This window comes from Phycodurus eques, chromosome 6, assembly GCF_024500275.1.
Source record: "Phycodurus eques isolate BA_2022a chromosome 6, UOR_Pequ_1.1, whole genome shotgun sequence".
Taxonomy (NCBI): domain Eukaryota; kingdom Metazoa; phylum Chordata; class Actinopteri; order Syngnathiformes; family Syngnathidae; genus Phycodurus; species Phycodurus eques.
In genome coordinates, this window is record NC_084530.1 from 9,521,604 (window position 1) to 9,546,458 (window position 24,855).

The window sequence follows — 24,855 nt, forward strand, 5'->3', positions numbered from 1 at the left end:
TGGGAGAAAAACTTGAATTTGACTGCAGGCCAGGAAGAAAACAACATAAGGGCTGTGGACAGCAATTAGAGAGTGGCCCTCACACCAAGCAACTCAATCCCATTGAAAAAACCCTTTCCACAGATAGACAGATAAACCTGAGCTTTTTGGGAAAACAATTTCCAAGTGAAAAAGACATTCGATGTCAGTTTTCTATGGGGGTCGATTTTAGGCCCTTTTGCCAGGTCTGGGCCTCTAGCAAAAGTTGGTTTCCAGGGCCGTGGTCACTTTCTGAGCAACATTCAACCAGATTGGCTTTATATATATATTTTATTTAGTTTTGTCAGGTGAGGGTTGAGGTTTCAAATTATGGGTTAGAATTGGGTTAAATTTCCCGTAGGTGTGATTGTGAGTGCCAATGGTTGTTTGTTTGTATGTGCCCTGCGATTGGCTGGCAACCAGTTCAGGGTGTACCTGAACTGGTGCTGGGATAGACTCCAGCACACCCGCAACCCTCGTGAGGAGAAGCGGCCCAAATAATGGATGGCTGCATTATCATTATTCATTAGGCCGCGAATTTAGCAATTGCTACACGGCATCTTTCACTACTTAACGTTGTGTAAATCACTTAATAGCATACAGGTACTGGCTGTTGTTAACAGGGCACTTATACGCGTGTACTTGTGTGCCGGTACTCAGTGGTCATTAAAACACGCAGCCGAACAAATATCTAATCCTGTACACACAGTATCTTTCACCAACTGCGTCAAAAGCTTCGCTCCTCCAGCCACTGTTACGTTACCACCCACGCACAAATCATATGAGCCCGACCGTTTGAATAACAAAAATACATGAACACAGAACTAAAAAACTGCTTAAAGTACCCAAATTTAATAGAGTAACCCTTTTTCGGCCACTCGTGAATATACTATATACAAATTAAAAATGTGTGACTCTTTCTCCTTTATGTCAGTTTTTGTTTGAATACAAATCTTCGTGCATATGTTTATTTGTGTGGGTGTGGTTTTCTAAGAGAGAAGAACAAAAAAGTACAAACAGGCAAGCACACATAACATTTGATCAATAAGTATACTCTACAAAGCAAATCTTTGTATAGTGGCAATAAAAGGCATTCCATTCTGTTCTATTCTATTCTATTAAAACGATGTTAACAGCGAACTGTATTTGAAAGGATAGTGAAGTTCTCTACCTCACAGTCAACAAAATATTTAAATAAGGTTCATTTTAAATAATGAATTTATATACTATATGTTATAGACATTCACATTTTAATGTATTATTTAACATCATGTTTTAAATGCCGGCACGGCGTGCGACTGGTTAGCACATCTGCTCTCAGTCAAGAGGAAAATGCCACACATTGATGAAATAGCTTCTTAACCCATTAGAGAAAGGCAGCGATCTGTGTACTCTTTCAAACTCTGTGCATCCTGACAACTATTCCATTTGCTCCATTTGACATGAAAGGTGTTCTATTAGTGTCGTGTGCAGTATAGGGACTGGGGGAATACTAATGCTGGCCAAAACACCAAATGGGTAAAATCCCCCACGGGGAGCAATACAGGCAACACAACATATAAGGTGCAAGTAGCCAAGGTGTCACATGATGAAGTCCTTACTGCAAATTAGATTTTTACTAATTTTAGCTTTGGAAATCGACAGAGATCAGTGCCAATGATGAGTTATTACACAGAGCTGTATGTTCGATAATAATAAATTCAGAGGAAAGATTGATAGTATCAGATGTGATATTTTAGCTGTGACATGGTTTTAACTTCATCTTATTATTTCATTCTCTTTACCTGGGGAAACTGGACAGTTTTGCTCTGGTAAATGATGAGACAATTGACAAAGTTTACTCCACAGTGAGGCCCACCACATCTTCTGGATGTCACTTTTTCAAACATTTTATTTTTCAAACTTTTTACGTGAAGACCTTTTAAACGCTATGAATTGCTCTCTTCAGACGGGCACCTTACCTGCAGCTTTCAAAGCAGCAGTGGTAATGGTCCTTCTGAAGAGGAGCAATTTAGAGTTTAACAATCTTGACAACTACTGACCAGCAGACATGTGCGCACATAGACCTTTTTCGCTTGTTTGTTTGTCTTGTAAACATATACATTCCTGCTTTGGCACAGCTTCCCTGTCATCCATTCATCCATCCATTTTCTGTACCGCTTATCATCACTGGGGTCGCGGGCGTACCGGAGCCTATCCCAGCTGACTCTGGGCGAGAGGCGGGTTACACCCTGAACTGGTCGCCAGCCAATCGCAGGGCACACATAGACAAACAAGACAAAACAAGAATCATCTTTATTTTGCCATGTATGTCAAAAAAACACAAGGAATTTGTCTCCGCTAGTTGGAGCCGCTCTAGTACGACAACAGACAGTCAATTGACAGAGAATACTTTTGAGACATAAAGACATTGAGAAAAACAGTCACTGAGCAATAAAAGGTTGCTAGTAATCTGGTAATGCCGGTCCAATGTATTTTATTTTATTTTTGACAATTGTGCAAAAAGGTGCAGAGTCCTCTCGCAATTAGAGCAGTTCGAATGACTAATATAGCAAGAGTCCGGTGCAATGACCATTGTGCAAAGGGCGCAGGGACTTCAAGAAATGTATGCACTTTAAAGTGACCAGTAGTGCGATAATCTGGGACAATGTCGATTGTGCAAATGTCGCAGATACTACTCAGTCGATTGTGCAAATGGTGCAGATGCTACTCAGGCCAAATGAGCGGCCAGTATTGGTCAACAACAGATATGCAAATCGTGCAGCGTGGCGAGACTACTCTAGTGAGTGCACGAGTAATGTATAATTGGCCCGACAAAAATGTGACAACAAACTCAAGACAGAAAATAAATAAATAATTGACACCTACGGATAATTGAGTCTCCAGTTAACCTACCATGCATGTTTTTGGAATGTGGGAGGAGACCAGAGTACCCAGCGAAAAACCACGGAGACATGGGAGAACATGCAAACTCCACATAGGAGAGGCCAGATTTGAACCAGAACTGTGAGGAGGAAGTGCTAACCAGTCGTTCACCGTGCCGCGAAATAATGATAATATTTTCAATAATAGTTCATTGAAATATTACAACTAAAACAGATCTTCTTTCGGGCCAACACGGAGACAATAATGCACGATAGTAATAATAATAATAACAATAATTTTATTACTAATCAGATCGATTACTGCAACACGCTGCTTTCTGATCTTCCTAAAAAGAGCATTTCATGTTTACAATTACTATAGAATACGACGGCACATGTCCTGACGAAGACCTGTAGACGGAAATAATACTGTATTACACTGATTTTAAAATCACTGCAGTTGCTCCCCATGTGCTTCGGGATCGATTTTAAGGTTCTTGTACTGGTTTTTAAATGTCTTAATAGTCTTGGGCTTTCCTGCCTCTCAGAATTCCTATTACCGTATCAACCCTCATGAGCTCTGTGTGTGTGTATATGTGCACGTGCGCGTGTGTGTGTGTGAGCAGGCAGCATGTCAATTATCACCAGGCAGTAACCACGTCCCTCTGCCTTGTTTTCATTTTTCTGCTGCGAGTTCCCACTTAATCAAAAGTTCACTGGGGAGGAGAGGTCACCAGATTCAGGGTGAGGAAGAGGAGAAACAGATGCGGACAGTAGAATAATGATTGCAAAGAAAAGGAAAAAGAACGGTGTAGGAGAGAACAGTCAGGGTAAATGAAAGGAGAAATTAATGAAGGTGTAAAAGGCAAGCGAATATACGAATGGATAGACATGTGGGACAATGGGAGCGAAAGAAGGGGAAGAAATAGCGCAAGGAAGTCAAGATGGCGAGTGAGGAGGCGACGGGGCCAGGAGGATGAGCGGGGGAGAGCAGCTCTGGAATAATTTTTGCTGTTTATTCTTCCCTTCCCTCAGAGAGAGTTTAAATCCTGGGAGAACTGACTACTGTGGAACGAGTATCCTTGTGGACACACACATATGCACGCACAAACACACTGTCAGCTACGTTCACAACTCAGCAGGGGTCTAAGTGTTGCAAACTGTCCGAGGCAGCTTGCAGCAGAAGCCCAGTCAAAGTCCATTTTGACAGCAAAAGATGCCCTATAACAGGTTTATTTTGAGCTCATTTTGTCAGAAGAAACGTCTCCTGCTGTCAAAGTCTTAATGACGGATGATGGTTTCCATGCATGGCACGCACATTTGACTGTCAATGTCACGTAATTGTTGATAAATATCTGTCCATGTGCTGGGAACAACTCAACTCTCGTTCGTCATCATGCTAGAGAGATTGATGTCTGTATTTCCCTCACTTCACTCCCACGTGGCCCCGACAATTCCCCAAGAAACAAACAAGGACCCAAAAAACGTGATGGGAGTGAACAACTGCGCCAGATGTTTGGTTTTCCCCAAAGCTCAGCTCGCACTTTGTTTTCTCACTCAGCGATCCAGCGCTGCCTGGATTTTTGCATGCAAAATTATTACAGCATCAGTATTCAGCAGCAGGCCTTCTCCTGGCCACCGTCTACCGCTCTGCTGCTCATACGTCGCCACGCTGGGTCATTTTTTCCCCTATCCCTCCTGAAGGTTTCAATTTATTAATCCTTAAAAGGATGCTCTTTGCGTGTACATTGCTGCTTTCAGTCTCTTTAAAATTTATATAAAAGTGGGGAGAAATGAGAATAAAAGCAGAATAAGTTACTGCTGATGGGGAAAAGCTGGAAGGGGAGCATGAAAGGATTGGCGAGTAGAACAATTGTCTTTTACCCCAAAGAATAAAGCATGTCAGTAAAAAAGGCATTTCCAAAACACATTAAATTACTGTGAATGGACTTAATATGGGTCACCTTGTAATGCCTGTTATAACACGACCTTGAATGCCTCTCAATTTTTTTCACGCAGTGCAACTTGATGTATCGCAACTTCACTGAACTGAACTTCACTAAAACTTTATCAGCTGTTTAGGCTGACTCAAGATTTAAAGGGAAGTAATTGGGAAAATTTGGCGCGGTAGAAGAGTGGTTAGTATATCCACCAGACGGAACTCAGGTTAGTGGTTCGAATATCAATACAGGCTTCCTGTTTGGAGTTAGCATGTTCTCCCTCTGCTGGTCTGGGTTTTCTTCAGGCACTCCTGGGTTCCTCCTGCATTCCAAAAACATGCATGTTAGGTTTCTTGAAGATTAAAGAGTAAAATGAAAACTTGAACAGCATAAATTTCAAGTTAAAAGAAGCTAAAATAATTGGGGTGTTCTAAAATCTGTCACCGGTGGTTTATACTGTATATACAGAGGTGGCCAAATATTGTACTCAAGTAAGAGTACTGTTTCTTTAGAATATTATGACTCAAGTCAAAGTAAAAAGTAGTCCACCAAATAATTACTTGAGTAAGAGTAAGAAAGTACTCAGTGAAAAAACTACAAGTTCTGAGTAACTAGTGAGTAGTAAATTCAAATATTGATGAACATTATCACTTAACCTAAAACATCCATCCATCCATTTTCTGTCCCGCTTTATCCTCACAAGGGTCGCGGGCGCGCTGGAGCCTATCCCAGCTATCTTCGGGCGAGAGGCGGGGTACACCCTGAACTGGTCGCCAGCCAATCGCAGGGCACATACAAACAAACAACCATATGCGCACACATTCACACAAAAGGGCAATTTAGGGTCTTCAATTAACCTACTGTGCATGTTTCTGGGATGTGGGAGGAGACCGGAATGCCTGGAGAAAACCCATGGAGGCAAACTTGCAAACTCTACACAGGTGGGGCCGGGATTTGAACTCCGGTCCCCAGAACTGTGAGGCAGATGTGCTAACCAGTCAACCACCGTGCCACCTAATCTAAGACATTAAAAATACAATCTTTAGAAAATAAAATCTTTGTAAAATAAGGCAAATTCAGCTCCAAGAAATGGTCATACTATATTGCTTCTACTTGTGAAACACCACAATAGCTTCAACAGGCAGAGAAAAAAAAAAAAAAGAGGGACAAGGCTGCAGTGGATATAAAAAGCATATACACCCCTGTTCAAATACCAGGTTTTTGTGTTGTAAAAGAATTTGACCAAGATAAATCATTTTCAAACTTTTTCCACCACTAATGTGAACTAGAATTTGTACAAGTCAACTGATTTATTTTTGTATCTTTTTGAGGGGGGACGTGAAACTGAAATAAACTTGAATGTGATTGACTTGTACTTGACGTTTAACTTACTGCCTTCTTGGCTAGGTCACCATTGCAAGAGATGTTCTCTTTTAACTGGTCTTTTACCAAGCTAAATAAAACTTAAATAAAAGAAATAAAAATAAATATGGCTGCACAAGGATGCGCTCCCTCTTATAACTGGCATGTGGCTGTGTGCAGAAGTAACAGATCACATTCAAACTCATGTTCGATGGGAGTCCACACACAAACCTGCCACCATTTAAATGTTTAAGGGGGAAAAAACAACAACTCATGCATAGGGCCTTATAGAAACATTACCGTATTTGCTTCACCCACTAAAATGACTGAATGTAAAAAACTGACTAGATTTATTGATCAAGTGTGTATGTGCGAGTGTGTTTCAGAGAGAGAGAGAGAGAGAGAGAGAGCGAGAGCAAGCGCAAGAGAGAGAGAGCGAGAGCAAGAGAAAACAAGTTGCATGTTTTACAGTTACTTGTGACCATAAAATAGTGGTAATGTTGCTATATGCACAGCCAAAACAACAGCAAAAAGAGTTGCAACATATCGCCAGCTGTTTTCTGAAGTTAGAAGTGGGCTGAAATATCCAAGTTTGGGCAGTGACAAAACTGCGCTCTTGTTTTTCAATGTCTGTAATGTAAACACGAGCATGTACGGCTTTCAGAACTTACCAAAGCGAAGCCCAATAGAAGATTTTGTGTGTGGACATGTGACTTAATTTTGCATTGCATTGTGGGAGGTGGTGTCTGTTCTGGGGTAGCAGTAACCGCAGTGCATGTAAACATCAATGTACCGAAAAGTATAAGACACTCTACAGTGATTTTCAAGCGACCCCACTGTTATCTCAGCATATACACACAACGATCAAAATAAGGTAAATATAATGTCAATTCTGGCAGGCAAGGCATACATAGAGCGGCATAACCAGGAAGAAGTAACATCTATAACCAATATGGACTGGAGGTCCCAGAATCAAGATGGCAGGCACCAACAAGGTGGTTAAGATCAACCTGGCCAAGATCCTGTGGGACTTCCAGATCCAGACTGACGAACTGGTGATTTCCAACCAGCCTGACATAGTGGTGGTAGATAAACATAATAGAGAGCGGTATTAATAGCAATCTATTACTATCAATCCAGAGTGATAGCAACATCTGGAAAAAGGAACAAGAAAAGCTGGAGAAATACCAAGGACTGAAAGAAGAACTAGAGAAAATGTGGATGGTGAAGGCAATAGTGGTGCCCGTAGAGATCGGGGCACTGGGGGCAGTTACCCCCCAAGCTGGGAGAATGGCTCCAGCAGATATCAGGAACAACATCCGACGTCTGCGTCCAGAAGAGCGCAATACTGGGAACAGCTAAGAGCCTGCGCAAAACCTTCGAGGTCCCAGGTCTAGTAGGTAGACACACAGAAAAATAGGTATATGCACAGGTCGACGGACTTCCTGTGTGTGCAGCTATAACTACGATAACTACGGGTTGATGACATAATGGTTTGAACCTGAACTTGCTATAATATTGTTGTTGTTGTTTTATCACTATCGCCGAACAAAGGTTAAATATATGTAAAGGTATAACGTATTTATACATAGTGTAGATAATGTGATTACATGTAAACACGGACAAAGCCTAAACATAGGATACGGTCGTCTTTGGTCACTCTTGAAGTCATCTTGTGTAAATCAAAAGCCATTGTAGATGTTTACTATTTCTCCAAGCGCTTTGTCCTAGTCTCCTGCCATAGGGCTCCGCCAGTGACCTGAACCAGAAGCAAGGGTTTCGTCCTGTTTTGCTCAATATAAAAATTGGTTGCGCATTTTTAATACCTATTGCGGGTGGGTCCGCAACATATTGCCCGTGATAAACAGGCGGTGTAAAAGGGTGAACAAAGCTGCTAATAAAACTAGCTTAAAAGAGCTTTCAGCATATTGACACGACTGGACTGCTAATACTAAACAACATGTATACGGAGGTCATATTTACTGTTTACTTTTGACTTTAAACCTCGGGAGTTCCAAGTGGGGTATTTCCTTCTTCGGAGCAGCTTGGAATGCAGCCTGGATGGACCGAGACCATTTATTTCCCATGAGCCCACCTGGTCTCTCTAGAGCAATTATGTTTCATTCTTAATGCACAATGCCCGAAGGGGAACTAAATTCGACACTCCTGTAGAGGGGCTGTGCAGTAAGTTGTTGTTGTTGTTGTTGTTGTCATTTGGTAAAGTGATCCTCTTTGGTTTGGTGCTGAAGAAAATGAAGGCTGTTGGGGACGCGCAGATGCGCTGGCACTCACTTGGCGTGACACACCATGAGCAGCTGTTATTTTTTAATTATGCACAATGTTGGGCTATTGTCTGCTTCCAAAACCCATTTGCTTCCATCCGCTCCACTGATTCATGCACACATCAATTGTCTGCTGCGTTCATATTGGCTGGGAGTGTTATTCCAGAGAGAAGACTAGTGGTTTTCTTCCATTTGTTTTTGCTAGCCACATAACAACCCATTTTAGCCATAAATATTTCCTATCATGTCCATTTTCCAAGGCTGAGCTTCAGCCTAATTTACCACTGGTATTGATATGAAAGATGAGTCTTGTCCTAAGAAAATCAGATGATTCTTATTGATGGGAAGAGGTGGAGTCACATCATCTTGGATAGTAAGTGAACTTCTCGATGAGAACGGGACAGTTACAATGCATGTTGGGTGGGAAGTGATATATTCAGGAATTAGCGAGGCCGAGCATGAAGAGGTTTTAAGATGTTGTTGTGCAAATGGCAAATGGCTTTAGCATATAAATGAGATGGACTATGTGTTCCTATCAAAGTAGTTTGTGTACTCACTCTAAAGCTCACCCACCCGCTTTCAGATACCTAAAACACACCTGCGACCCGTGCACCGCGACCCCTTTGGCAGTGCTCTCAATTAGCGCTTTATTTTTTTTCCACAAGATCGAATCAGGCCGACTGCTTCGCTGCTGCTGCTCTTTGTCATGCACACTCCGGCCGCTGTCATCCAGAGGAGGCAAATGTACTCACATGCTGTACGTAAGTCGAAATACTTGTGTAAAGAAAGACTGGCAAAAGAAAGGTACTGATTCAGCTCCTGTACTTAAGTAAAAGTAAAAAGGAATTCAATGTACTCTCTGAAATGTACTTAAGTACAAAAGTAAAAAGTAAAAGTGAATTTTACTTCGGTGGCTCTGAAGTGCAAAACACAACAACAAATTAAAAAACACAACAGCAAATAACTACTTACAACAACAACGGATGAGCCGCAACAGCAAATCAAAAAACACAATAAATCATTGCTCAACAACAAATAATCACAATAACAAATAACTAAACAACAGCAAACCAAAAAGACTGTTATTTGCCGTTGTGTTTTGAATTTGTTGTTGTGATTACTTATTTGTTGTTGTGTTTTTTTTATTTGCCCTTGTGTTTAGTTACTCGCTATTGTGTTTTGCACTTCAGAGCCACCGTACAACACCCATTTCAATAACCTTGTCATGGTCGGTGTCCGGCAGTCCCCTTTTTGGTGCTTGGGGGGTGCTTTGTGCCTCGCCTCTCTCTCTCCCTCTCTACCTCCCCCCCCCCCCTCTCTCTCTCTCTCTGTCTCGCTCTCTCCAGCAATCAGCATCACCTTGGCCGTGCACCTGTCTTCAATCAGCACTCATCACTGCCTGCATATAAGCCTGCCAGATCCAGGAATCTATCGCCAGAGTATTAGCACTCTATTGTGGTACACATGCTGACTTTTGCATTCTTGTAAGCAAGTTCCTATCTGACGACCCGCAGCCTGTTGTGTTCTCTCCCGCTTCCAGTGCTCCTTCCGCGCCTCCCGCTTCGCTGCCCGCTCCAACCATGCCGTCAAGCTCTTCCACCCCCTCACGTTCCCGCTTCTTGCACCGTCCTTGGTCCTATGAACAATGACCCTGTCTTGGATACCCGAAATCTTGCCGCTTCAAAATATATCATTATAATCTACTCCCTCCGCTTCAGTCTGCGCTTCGATCCAGTCCAATTTGATACGATTTTGTATCGTGACAGAATACTCTGGCCATCATGGAACCGGCAACACCGGAAGCGTTGAGGGAAGCGCTCGCCCATCAGGGCCACGCACATAGGCAGACAGGGCAAAGCCCTCCTCAAGATCATGGACTCATTGAATACCCTCACACAACAACTATGTAGCTATGTCTCCCTTCATGGCATGTTACGGTTTCCAACCTTTTTTGTTTATGGAACAGGAGCATACGGTGGCGGTTTCCGCAGTGAGGGCGCATCTTCGACATGTCCAATCCGTGTGGAAGGACGTCAGGGCTGCTCTTACTCGTTCAGCTGAGAAGACTAAGTGTCTGGCAGATCTTCATCGCTCTCCCACACCAGAATACAAGGTGGGTCAGATGGTTTGGCTCCCCTCTCGTGACCTCCATCTCCAAACTGAATTCCGTAAACTCACTGCACGTTTCATTGGTCCCTTTCCTATCACCAAAATCGTCAATGCCAGCTCTGTACAGTTAAAACTCCCTCTATTCCTCAAGATCCACCCAACATTCATGTTTCCCTACTTAAGCCCGTTTCCAGCAGTACCATTACTACTTAGTACCAGTACCCCTGCTTAACAATATTATTCGTCAAATGAATATTACAGGGGCAGGAAGTTGACCCAGTGGTTAACATGTCTTCCTTGACAGTTTTGTGGATTGCAGTTTGACTCTGGCTCTCTCCATCCTTGCGTGGGGTTTCTTTCAGTATTCAGTGTTCCTCCCTCATTCCAAAACATGCACATTAGGTGAATTTATGACTTAACGGTGTGAATGTGAGTGTGGATAGTTTTTTGTTTATTTGTGTCCTGCAACTCACTGCCGACCAGTCTTGGGTGTTCCACGCCTCTCGCCTAAAGACGGTCAAAAAAAATGTATGGATGGATTATTATCTGAATTATTATTGCTAGGCTCCTTTTAACCCTATATAACAGGCTCTTTGTGGTAGATAACTGTCCGTAAAGGCGTTCACAGCCTGTGGGGATAGCTATGAATTATTCATGGGCACCAGAAACGAGAGGAAACTTGTCTATGTAAAGAAAAATGGCTTTGGAAGCATGAGAGCTGTCAAGTGAATGACATCACATAAGACCTCAGGTGAATAGGTTCCGTAAGTGTGTATAATCATGTTATTAGTATGTGTCTTACCACAGATCATTACACATAGTCAAGCGCATTTGCTTGGCAGGTGGATGAAATGAAGAAATGAAATTAGAACATAGGTAGAGTAGTATACGGTATTATTTATATGCTGTAATGTGTGGGGTATTTATCTCATCAATTTCAGAGTTCCATACTTAATTTAATGGAGAATGGTTACTTATGTAAACGCCTAGTATTAACAGTTTCTATTCATATGTTCTTTTATTGTTGGTTGCTATGAATAATGTACTGAAGGAGGCGGAATTAATTGGCACTTCTGCCGAACAAGACAAGCACAAGTGCTCTGGTGAAGCTTTATATACAAAGTTTTGGCTCTTAGGTCGTCGGTGTGAAGGAAGCATTATTTCAGCTGTACGGTGGCCTGGAAGTGCAAAACAATTTAACAAATTGTGAATGAAACACTTTTACATGACAGAAACAAACAAAAGCCAAAACACACATTTCAGAAAACAAATTCAGATGTGTCTTTGAGATGTGTTTTGCAAACGTTAGTGTTTTTGTGCTCCAAAACACCATCTTTGTGTGTGTGTGTGTGTGTCGGTGTGTATGTACAGGAAGCAATTTCCGATGCCTTGTGTCACTCAAACGTCTTGGTGCGAGTGTAAGATAACGTTCTGCTCTTTCTGTGCAAAAACAGCTTGTTTTTGTCTGTACTGTGTCCACAGTTTGTTTTCATTTTTGTAATTTTGTTTCAACTTCTTTGCCACAGTACAGAACAAAAAGGGTCCTGCGTGCGATGTAAGCCTCCCACTGATATTTGATTCAGGTTTTCCCTTGCTCCATGTCTATAAAACTATGCTGGTGTGTATTTTGCTTGTTTCACCCTAGTCCTTATGGGTTACAGTTTGTATAAAGAATTAAGATCCCAGACTTTTTGTGAATTACAAGAATGTACCAAACTGAACCTCTTGGTGGAAACGTGGCTTTAAGTTACATGTTTAACACCTGTTTTTCTTTTCCTTCTGGGCTGTCTACAGTATATGGGGAAGTGTTTTTATTTGCTCAAATGGACAATCCACCTGAAGACTGCATGAAGCACAGCTTCTACTATTTATGGAGGCCACAATGCGAGGATAGATGATCATTCTTTCGGCGAGAGTGTCTCCTCCTCTATACTGAACATTTAAGGACCAAGAATTGCCATTGTCCCTCAATGCTAAATTGAATACTGGGACTAGACAAGCCTGATTTGTGCATTATAATTTTTGTGTTCTATCTTTAAGTGTGGATGGACACGACTAAGTGTAGTAGGCAACAAGATGTGTCCCCAAGGCTTCAGTAAGCCATTTGAAGGGAAAGAGTTATGGAGGACAACAATATCAGGTTACAGTTACTGGAAGCAATTGAGCAACATAATGGCTTATGATGGCTCATGCAATAAATACATTGTTTTCAAAGGGCTCCATTTGGTCAAACCCATCACTTAGTGAAGGACTATTGCGGAACAAGTGAGCGCAAACAAAAACGATGCTGGATGAAGCAGCAGAGATTGGCACAAGGATGTTGGATGTTTTTCTCAAAATTGCCTTTTCAGTTACTTGTATGCAAAAAGTGTCTGGAGTCTGCAGTGCCTGCCCACCCATCAAGTGCAAAATTCCACAACCAAGTAAATTTTGGGAAAAGAGTATATTTAAGGAAGCAAAGCAGACTCCACAGAACCACTATCATTCCTTAGCAAAAAGCTAAGCAGAGCTGCAGTGTTGCTGGATGTAAATTAGCACGAGCTAGGCCTGTGCTAGATGTCCTTATACAGTAATACGGGGGACAGGATGAGCAGTGGCTCATCAGCCTCCAAAACCAGCTGTTCTTAACAGGGCTGTTTAAAGACAGTGAAAATGTGACGTAATTCTTGATCATGGAGGTATTTTGTCATTGTAGTTGTGACATAATGTCTCAGTATGTTTCTTTTATAACAAAGGACTTCAAAAGTAGACCGACAGATTGCTCTGTTGCTACATAATGCATATGGTGATCATTTTCCAATCAGAACGAACATATTTCATCTCTGTTGTAGCTATCATCCACGTTTTTCATTAACGTATGAATGTTCTATACTTCTTATCCTGTCCAGGGTCACAGGGAGCTGAATCCTAAGCCAGTTGACTTTAGGCAAAAGGCAGATTACACCCTGGACTGGTCACCAATCGATCACTCGGCGAACAGACATTTTATTTCAACAATTTCTTTTTATTCCTTGAATGGATTTCGTCATTGGGTGATGAAAAAATAAAAGCACTGTATTGGGTTTTAATACTTTTTCTCCTAACATGAAGCCATAAGCCATACTATATGAGGACTTTGCCAGAACAGTCACACCATTTGATCAAACAACACCCACAGAGTCTTCATGAAGTCTATATTACAAGACGCATGTTTACTCATAGGCTCCAGCACGCCCGCGACCCTAGTGAGGAGAAGCGGCTCAGAAAATGGATGGATGGCTGCATGTTTACTCAAAGAAGATTGGCAAATTGAAGAAAATATTATATAATATAATATTATCTTTAAATAACGCACTACAATAAATCTCTAGGAAAAAAGAACAGGAGTTCAACTGGGTTAAATAAATTGTTTACAATGGGCCTTAAAGTAGTGGGTGGACTGATTCATTCTTGTGCACTTTGGTTCAGTTTTTGTCAGTTTGTGTGAGGTTTAGTGAGAATCCCCCTCGGGGATTTTAGGGGAACCATTTTTAATCTAGCACTATCAATGAGTTAAATTAGCCTGAAGCCTTAAAACTTTGACATGATCTTTAAATCAGACAAATGTCAAAACAGATTACTGACTAGCAATTGCAAATTGCAATGAAGCAACTGGACCTTTGAGACCGGCTCGACATCAAACTATGGGATGACAAACATTATTATACTATATGAACACATTGAAATGGCTCAAAATATGAAGCTAAAACAGCTCAGATCAGAGGTAAGCAGGCTCACACGGTCTGTTCCATTTCATCCCACTGATGTTAGATGGGGTTGAGGTCAGGGCTCTCACATTCATCCACACTAAACTCATCTAAGCATGCTTTTATGGACCATGTTCTGTGCACTGGGACCTGAAAAGGACCCTCACCAACCTCTTGGTACAGAGTTGAAAGCAAACGGAAAGTATTCGCAGCATATATTTACTGATATGTCCATGTGATTTCTTCGTTCTTTTTCTTTTTTTCCCAATACATTTATGGGGTGTTGTGTGAAGAATTTTGAGGGAGAAATTACTTTAACACATTTTGGAACAAGGCTGTCGCATAACAAAATGAGGAAAGAGTGAATCGCTGTGAAAAACTTCTGGTTGCACTGTGGAATTGCCCAAAAGGCCTCTCTAAGATAAATAATAAAAGACTAATCTTCAGATTTATGAGACATGAAATAATAAAAAAAATACCATCATCTGTACGTTTCTGACAAGCATATGCATGATAAACGGCATAGCTGTTTACCAAACAGCAGCGAACATGAAGTAAAAGGTGCAGTGAGTGCTTAGATGTAAGCTCCTTCAAACACCCATCAGCACGCACTACACAGCCAATTACAGATACGAGAGCTTCCCACTTGTGCTGCCGTCTCCTCCATGCTGGCCCTGCTGCTCTCACCCTGACAAACTTCTATTCTTCTGGGCTGCCCATCATCTGTGGAGAGAGCTGGAGTTTTATCACACAGGTCCAAAAGAGTCATGAAAGAGAACTTTATCGGTGGTCATTACGGAGCCACACAGTGCGCCGCCGTGCTCTGAACGAGATGTTGTTGTTTTTTTTAATCTTCCACCCATATGAAAATAAATTGTATTAACTTTTCTTTGAGTACTTTCAATGTCTTATATATTTGACATATTTGTTTTACTTGCAAGTACATTCCAGAATAGTGGAAACCCTCAAATATCTTTGGCCAAGTCTCAAGAGCAGACAGACCAACAGTTGAATATAAAGAGCCATTATTAACATCGAAAACAGTCAAAAAACAGAAACAGTCCTTTAACTGACATAAATCCCCTTTACCCTCCCAGGATCCTGAGGAAAAATCCCTTTTGCAAAGTAAGTCATAACATTTGATCAACATTTTTGTGTGATTTAGTAACAACAAACTCATTGGCTTCACAATATCTCCAAGTCTATTACTTCTCTTCTTTTAGGCAGTTACTGAAACAAAACTAGCCTTGCTCAAGACAAGAACTGTTGTACAACTCAAATTGGAGCGGGAAAGTAGAAAGAAACAACTGAGATAATGTGGCGACAAAAGTGAGCACACCCTCTTATAAATGTGTTCAGAATTCAGTCATCACATTCAAACTCATGCTAATAGGGGTCTGCACACACCTGCCAACCGTTAGTGTCATAGTGACTCTGATTCATCCCAAATAGATGAAGGTGGGAGCTTATGTACAATTCTCCCAAGGACTCAAATAAATGCAGCTCAAATATCAAAACACTTTAGGTGGACTTGATGACAGAGAGGGTCATTTTTATTATTTTAAATATCGCTGAATGAAGACAAAAAATGGGCTGCAGTGAAAATGACACTTTTTCGTCCAAGGCACTTAGCAAAAAGGGCAGGTGCTGGAGCACCACTTGAGTCTATGTGTGCATGCACCTGACCGTGCTCTTCTGCACATCTCCGTCAGGCCATTAAAATAAACAAAACGAAAAAACCTTCATCCATCAGGGCAAGCAATGCGTCGTAGTGAGCTGTTTCCCCACATGAATTAAAGAATTGAACCAGGTGAGGTGACTCCCATTTTACGTCAAAGTTATTCTCAATTAATATAAAAAAGCTTGAAAATGTTTGAAAAGTCCAAACTTACCATGCTGTTGTGCTTGTTGTCGCAGTGACTAGTAGCAAGTTCTGGCGGGTGGCTTTTGTCTCACAGGTGAGGTGACTCCAATCATCATCAAAATAAAAAAAATGTTGTGTTTACTGAGAAATGCCTAAGACTTTTCAAAGGGGGTGTACGCATTGATGTTGAACTGTGTACACCATATACAATGCAACCGTAGGATTTGCATCTTTTTAATATGGCCCTTCTTCAATCAAAGCAAGAATATTGATGAGTCTTCATTTACATAGTATGCATTAGTGAGAAATGAATTCAAGCTTCACGTTCCGCACTTCAGTCAGGTGATGTCAAGTAGCTGGGGGCCTCCCACGAAGGAAGATGTGACATGAAAGCACCGAACATACCAAGTTACCATGGAGACTGTTCAAAAAAATCATGTGATTGAATAAAAGCAAACAGTAGGAGCAACTTTACAGTGCTGCATGTTACAATTAGAGGCCGACTGCGAGCTTCTTTTCTCACGCGCCGATGTTTTCTTTTTTCATTATTACCGTCACCCTGGGAGTTGCCTACATTAAGTTGACAAACTCTCTCTTTATTTCCGTGCTGTAATCATAAATTTCTCATCCATAGTGTGCCCAAAAACGTTTTAAGCATAAAATTGGGCCCTCACTCCCAACTTTGAAAGCTTTTTTTCAAACCGGGACATGAAAGCCAGCAACATGTCCCTCCTCCGGCTGGAATGAATTGCCTGGCCAGTCTAATAATCACGTTGCATGGTGCAGCGTGGTCTCTAGGACCATCAGAGCTGATTGCTCTCGATAATAATGAGCTCCTGGAAAATAAATTTGTCTCGGCAAATTATTTTCTAGGGAAATATCTGCTGGCCCAGCATTGTTTTGAAGTTCCAATCATTCCCAGAGGCTTGAGAGCTAATCAGCTACTCTTAATGAGACTGGAATCCCATTTGAAATGATAGCTCTGAGACACTTTTTAAAAGTCTTCTCTGAAAAAGGAGCCGACAGCTAGCAATGATGCTGCTTGTCCCTAAAATGGATTGTGTTGGTCGCGTAGACAGCAAAGAAAGACCTGTGAAACGGCCATATTCAAGTGGGACTAATAAGTAGGAAAAAAACAAGTGAGTCATCGGTGAGTGACTCTGTAAATAGTCATACTGAAACCCTCCCAAATGGGTGGATGTCACTCTGAAAAACAGATGCATAACTGTTTGTCATATGTGGGTGCCACACTTAACATTCATCGTCATTGCGTCCTTTTCACCCCAACACCTACTGAGCATTTGCACACAGTCGAAACGCCTATTGTCCCACATCCATGCGCAAAACAAATCAAGTCAGAGTATGGTTTCAGGTGTGTTACAAATGAAACTTTTGTCCATTGTCTCATTCTCGGCTACAAATAACTGCTTGTCCTCAAAGTTTGGCGCTCCTGTTGTCATTTTGTCCCTGTCTCTTTGAATTGTAGCTGCACTCAGCCACCCCGCTCAGCCTTCTGGTGACAGATGTACACTCTAACCTGATGATCCATGCTTCCATTCGATTCCCAGATGCAAAGGGTGTGCGCATGCGTGTGTGTGAGTGTGTATGAGGTGCAGGGGGGATCTTCTGATTTCAACAGCCGACTCCCTCCAATAGGCTCTCAGTAAGTAATCACTGTTACTTGGTGATGAGTGGGTTACAAAGATGCAAACAGATAGTGGGAGGAAGGGAGCAAAGACAAGGAAATGGACACATTTATCAATGAACGCCAAGTGCGCAGCTGGGTTTCTTCACACTTTTAAATTAGTCCAAAAAAATCTATGCCTACATGTGCTTTGAAAGAGACAAAATATCGTATTAAAATGTGCAATTGCCCTTCCTAGGCTACATAGAGTGATATACAGTGGGTACGGAAAGTTTTCAGACCCCCTTAAATTGTTCACTCTTTGTTATGTTGCAGCCATTTGTTAAAATCATTTAAGTTCATTCATGTACACACAGCAACCCATATTGACAGAAACATTTTTTTATTAAAAAAGAAAAACGGAAATATCACACAGCCATAAGTATTCAGACCCTTTGCTGTGACACTCATATATTCAATTCGGGTGCTGTCCATTTCTTCTGATCATCCTTAAAATGGTTCGACACCTTCATTGGAGTCCAGCTGTGATTGATTTTACTGATTGGATTTGATGAGGAAAGCCACACCCCTGTCTAGATAAGACCTTACAGCTCACAGTGCATGTCAGAGCAAATGAGAATCATTAGGTCAAAGGAACTGCCTGAAGAGCTCAGAGACAGAATTGTGGCACGGCACAGATCTGGCCAAGGTTACAAAAAAATTTCTGCTGCACTTAAGGTTCCTAAGAGAACAGTGACCGCCATAATCCTGAAATGGAAGACATTTGGGACGACCAGAACCCTTCCTAAAGCTGGCCGTCCGGTCACTCAGGGGAGAAGAGCCTTGGTGAGAGAGGTAAAGAAGAACCCAAAGATCACTGTGGCTGAGCTCCAGAGATGCAGTCGGGAGATGGGAGAAAGTTCTAGAAAGTCAAGCATCACTGCAGCCCTCCACCAGTCAGGGCTTTATGGCACAGTGGCCTGACGGAAGCCTCTCCTCAGTGCAAGACACATGAAAGCCTGCATGGAGTTTGCTAAAAAAAAAAAAAAAAACACCAGAAGGACTCCAAGATGGTGAGAAATAAGATTCTCTGGTCTGATGAGACCAAGATAGAAATTGTTGGCCTTAATTCTAAGTAACATCCACCCATCCATCCATTTTCTGAGCCGCTTCTCCTCACTAGGGTCGCGGGCGCGCTGGAGCCTATCCCAGCTGTCATCGGGCAGGAGGCGGGGTACACCCTGAACTGGTTGCCAGCCAATCGCAGGGCACATACAAACAGACAACCATTCGCACTCACATGCACACCTACGGGCAATTTAGAGTCTCCAATTTATGCATGTTTTTTGGGATGTGGGAGGAAACCGGAGTGCCCGGAGAAAACCCACGCAGGCACGGGGAGAACATGCAAACTCCACACAGGCGGGGCCGGGGATTGAACCCGGGTCCTCAGAACTGTGAGGCTGACGCTCTCACCAGTCGGCCACCGTGCCGCCTCTAAGTAACGTGTGGAGAAAACCAGGCACTGCTCATCACCTGTCCAATGTAGTCCCAACAGTGAAGCATGGTGGTGCCAGCATCATGCTGTGGGGGTGTTTTTCAGCTGCAGGGACAGGGAGACTGGTTGCAATTGAAGAAAAGATGAATGCGGCCAAGTATAGGGATATCCTGGACGAAAATATATATATATATATTGTAGGGGACGGAGAATAGGTGACCAGGCAATACAGACAAAACAGGTGGCATAAATGATATGGATCACACCTGTTTTTCACACAGGTGACCCCAGCAAAATCGGCATCTGTAACATAATTTTTTTTTTTTGTTCAGCCATTCATCTGTGGCATCTAATTAACAGATTTGGAAATGGGAAGGGGCGGCACGGTGGAGGACTACCTCACAGTTCCGAGGACCCGGGTTCAAATCCAGCCTCGCCTGCGTAGAGTTTGCATGTTCACTCCGTGCCTGCGTGGGTTTTCTCCAGGTACTCCAGTTTCCTCCCACATTATCCCATCCCCAAATCATGCATTGTCGGTTAATTGGAGACCGTAAATAATCCGTAGTTGTGAATGTGAGTGTGAATGGTTGCTTGTTTCTATGTGCCCTGTGATTTGCTGGCGACCAGTTCAGGGCGTACCCCGCCTCCTGCCCGATGACAGCTGGGATAGGCTCCATCACGCCCGCGACCCTGGTGACGAGAAGCGGCTCAGAAAATGGAGGGATGGATGGAAATAGGAAGCACACTAATTCCTCACGGCTCATGAAAGCGATCCGCCAGAACTTGCCACTAGTCACTGCGACAACAAGCACAACAGCATGGTAAGTTTGGACTTTTCAAACATTTTCAAGCTTTTTTATATGAATTTAGAATAACTTTGGACGTAAAATTGGAGTCACCTCACCTGGTTCAATTCTTTAATTCATCTGGGGAAACAGCTCACAAAAAAAGCTCACTATGACGCATTGTTTGCCCCGATGGATGAAGTTTTTTTTGTTTTGTTGTTTTTAACGGACAATCGGCCGTAAGGGACGACCCCTCACCTCTATTAGTCCGTTACATTCAGGTTCCATCCACTGTATATGCAAATAACCCGGAAGCACTGTCATGTCAGAGCCAAACGCTAACCAGAGCTGCAGCATTATCAGTGTTAGCTTATGATAAGCGCAACATGTTACTAGATTATTCGGTGAAGTGTTCGACATGGTGAGGGCTGTTTGGCATTATGCACGATGTCTCCGCTGCATGCAGCGCCCAACAGATAGGAACCCAAATGGGGAAGTGTAATTTCATAAATTGTGGGGGAGAATACATTATATGTCTCCTTTAATGTAAACGTTTAGTAACTCTCAGCTATTGTGACAAGACCGTGAACTTGTCAAGCCAGTGGAGTGTCCGCCAACTGTTTCCATGTTCAAATACACATGTTCACCCACCCTCCCCCCTTCTCACAGGCCCACACATGCTCAAGTGATGCAGACGTGCAGGAAGAGACTCCGCACACAGCATCCACTGGGCAAATTAGCAGAAGAGGGCCTTGTTAAAAAGCTTGCGTGCCTGGCACAAGCAACACTTCAACTTACACTCCCTCTGCTGGGAAAACATTCTCTGTATTCACCGTGGCTCTTTTGTTTTACCCATCACCCGTCCCTTCACGCTTGACAGAGCGAGGAGCCGACAAGGGAGAGAGATTCTGGTTTGACAAGCTTGTTACTTTATGACACATACAGCACAACACGAAAGTGCAAATGAACCATTACCTCTGTGATTTCTTGCTTCACAGTGCTGTATTCCTCACGCACATAGACCGGATTCATAAGCACCAAACACTGAAGCGTCCCAGATAAGGAGACATTTTATTTACTGTGGAGAATAAGCAATATGAAACAAAACAACCGCTATCTAATCCAGACATGATTAATTCAGGCCCAGAAAATATTTACACATGTTGAATTCAGGCTCATTAAGAAGGCTCTTCTTTTTTTAATTGCTTGTAAAGGTCAGACTCAATGGCGATCTACTTTTTTCTCTTAGATTTTGGCAGAAAGGTCACTCGTGGTTGCTAATTTACATTCGTTTATTAAAGTGGACTTCTTCTTTACAACACATGATTGAAATAAAATCCCAGCTTCCTTTTCCATACCACTGTCGCATCAGTTATTGGAATAAATTCGGACTCTGCGCGTGCGTGCGTGTGTGTGTGTGTGTGTGTGTGTGTGTGCGCGTGCGTGCGTGTTCGTACATCCGTTAATGTGAGATGACATCGCCATATTGATACCACGAGTTAATGTGGAGCCTGAAAACAGTTTCAGGGAATGGGTTTGATTCAAGTGCCGCCATTTTCCTCATATTTTGATCACCATCATCAACATCATTCCAGACAGTTTTCATATTGTCCAAAATTTGCCACAATACAGTATTCATAGCAATATTCAGACAGGTTTTGTACATCAAATTATAGCAAAATAAAACAATACCATTTACTTTGATGCTTTATATAAAATTTAAAAAAAATAATAATACTAATTACATTTACAATAAATGTACTGCTGAGACGTCCCCTGTGTTTTCAAGGTCTGTGCTGAAGCTGCTGTGGTAGATGCTTTTCAAATCAACAGGAATCAAGCTAATGTTGTATGTAAAGCTCGGTTTGCAAAAGCCCCTCCAGTAGTGCCGTAGCGTGGCGGAGAGGAACAGGGGCGCGGTCTCTTTGGATGAAAATATATGGGGTGGGGGAGCACAAAATCTTAAAAGGAGAAAAATATATATTGTACAGTAATAGAAGAAGTACAGATCGGATTTTTTTCAGTCACCGGTTAGCTGGCCAACTTCGGTTTCCTAAACGCACTTTGCGCCCCCTTCCCCGACACACGTAAGAGGCCCCGTCAGTCGTGATGCTAGCCAGCGATGAGGTCTTTGAGACCTTGACTGAAATCTTTTCTCAGTTTTCTCAGACTGATGAAAATGGACGGCAGTAATGGGCGCTGCCACAAACAAACATAATGCGCTTTGTTAAATATACACATCCCGGACGTGTTTTGGCTCACCGCATTCCCGAACGTGACCTTCAATGACGGTGGCCCAAAAGAGTCACTACTGGACTGGTGGAAGTGAGCCATGCCACAGGCCCAGTATATTTGCCTGGGTGCAGGCAACCAACGCTATGCCACTGGTTCCCAAAGAGTCGCACCAAAAGCATATTAACGTATTTATCTGATCACTTATGCGCGGAAAATGTTGAACAAAGGTATTTATAAGCGTTGCGGTCCATCATCCATATCGTCTAGGGTCCCTCTTGCACAGTATCTTCTTGAAGGACCTGCGGAAGTCATTGTTAAAGATGGTGTAGATGATCGGGTTCAGCGCGCTGTTGCAATAGCCGAACCAGAAGAAGAACTTGAAGAGGGTGTCTGGGACGCGGCACGATTCGCACAGCGTCATCAGCATGTACGTGAAGAAGAAGGGCAACCAGCAGATGACGAACACTCCGATGACCACCGCCAGGACGAAGGTGAAGCGTTTCTCTCGGTTCTGCCGGCCCTTCCAGCGGCTTCCTCTGCAGCTTTTCTTCTGCGCATCGCTGTCTCCTGGCTTGATTTTGCTTCTGCCCTTGGCGGCTTTCTTTTTCATAGAGCATGGATTGTTGACTTTGTGGTCAGAAGAGGACGACTCCTCAATCTCCACGCCGTTGACCTCGCCTTCTTTGCCCGCGACGCCTTCCTTCAGCTCGATGTCCTCATTAAGTTTCTCCGCCTCACCTGCGGCCACCCCGTTCTCCTTCTGGTTGGAGGCTGCGATAGTATTCGACTTGTCCATCCGCTTCCGCTCCCCCGGTGGCACCCTTGTCCTCTTTTTGGCAATCTGGTAGATCCTGACGTAGACCAGCACCATGATGACACAGGGGAGGAAGAAGGAGCCGATGCAGGAGGAGATGACGTACCACTTGTCGTTGTTGATCTTGCAAGCTGGGTCCTCCTTGCTGTTTTCCTTCTCCATGGTGATTAGAGGCGGGAAGGAGATAACAGCTGCAATGACCCAAACGATGAAGATGATGCACTTGATGCGGCGCGGCGTCCTCTTCAGGTTGTACTCGATGGCCTGCGTGATGGACCAGTAGCGGTCCAAGCTGATAGCACAGAGGTGTGCGATGGAGGCGGTGCAGAAAAGAACATCTAGGGCCAGATAGATCTCGCACCACACCTCGCCAAAGTACCAATATCCCATGATCTCATTGGCCAAGGAGAAGGGCATCACCAGGGTAGCCACTAAAATGTCCGCCGACGCCAGGGACACCAGGAACAGGTTCTGCGGCGCCCTCAGAGCCCGGCTTGTAAACACAGCTATGACCACCAGTACGTTTCCAAACACAGTGAGCAGGATTATGATGCTCACCAGCACCGTGAGCGGCAGGAAGATGTGCAGGCTCAAGGGGCTCACCCCTGGGAGCGTCTGGTTGGTGTCGTTGTCGAACCCCATGGAGGCGGATTGTCCCGCTTCCCGTGCGATTAATGCCAGGTTGACAAATATCATCCACGAGGAAGCACGCAGCTAGACGCTCGACATGGGACTGACAGGAAATGATTCAGTCCTTTGGGGACAGGCTGCTCTCTCTCATGGTGCGCCGACTGGTCACTGAGAAGGAGTTCTGTGCATCTGGAAACGCGAAGCAAGGGCGAACACAATCAGTTGGTGTAGATATCAACTGACCTTTTATAATATTACAATTATGCATTATCATAACCGTTTTGTCACACACACACGCGCACAGATGAATCGTCGAGGCAAGGGACAGATTTCTGAGTGTGGGATTGGGGGGCTCAGTGCCTTGCTTTTTTGGTTCACAATGTACACGCTACATATGACTGAAATGACAAATGAAAACTAGAAGTAAGGACGAGAACACAGTGGGGAAAACAACTTTTAAGACGCTAAAGTGTACATTATTACAAAAAGATGTATTTTTTTTACTATGCTGTATATAGACATTGCTATATTGTATCTATTTATATGATATAAACAACAATGTTAAAGTATGACGTCAGAGGTGTTATTTAAAAGAGCATAGCATAAAGTGTAAACAACGTTACCTGAGGCGGCGGTGACCCTCCAGGTGGTCGAGTGACATTAACAACTGTCAGCTTGTAACTTCTTGAAGCGGATCATCAGGAAGCAAAGAAGATCCATCCACGAGGCGGACACCAAGTCCTTCCTGGCCGGACCACCCTCCACGGGCGTGCGGCATGCAGTCGCGCCCAGCATTGGTGGAGCCACTAAAGCGCTAATCATGTTCTAATTGCGAGAGTCGGTGTGCGTGCTGGGGGCTTGTCGTTCTCCAAGTGCGCTTAAGCCGGGCGCCACTCCCTCCTTTTATAGCCCGCACGCTGTAAGAAGTGACCCGCTGACCGCCGCCGTGCGCCACGCACAACCACGCAACATGCGGGCGCGTCCACGTGTTCCCGCGCCAATAAAGGCAAAAGCATCGTGATGTTTTGTTTTGTTTGGTTTTAAAAAAAAAAAAAAAAAAGCTTTATCACCGCGGCCACGCAGTATAGAGGGCAAACACAATGAG

At 43.2% G+C, this 24,855-nt stretch overlaps 1 protein-coding gene across 1 annotated transcript; it reads right to left on the reverse strand.

The window, feature by feature from the left end:
- Positions 1-20,985: 20,985 nt before the first annotated feature.
- On the reverse strand, positions 20,986-24,612 carry adra2a (adrenoceptor alpha 2A). The gene is made up of 2 exons (XM_061679347.1): positions 24,374-24,612; positions 20,986-23,939 (listed from the first exon to the last, which is right to left on the reverse strand). The coding sequence occupies exon 2, from the start codon at positions 23,814-23,816 to the stop codon at positions 22,557-22,559; it is 1,260 nt and encodes a 419-aa protein (XP_061535331.1). The 5' UTR covers positions 23,817-23,939; positions 24,374-24,612; the 3' UTR covers positions 20,986-22,556.
- Between the last annotated feature and the right edge of the window lie 243 nt (positions 24,613-24,855).

What these genes read in the sequence shown, in the direction of transcription:
- adra2a (XM_061679347.1), bottom strand. Translation starts at nt 23,816, where the DNA reads ATGATATTTGTCAACCTGGCATTAATCGCACGGGAAGCGGGACAATCC.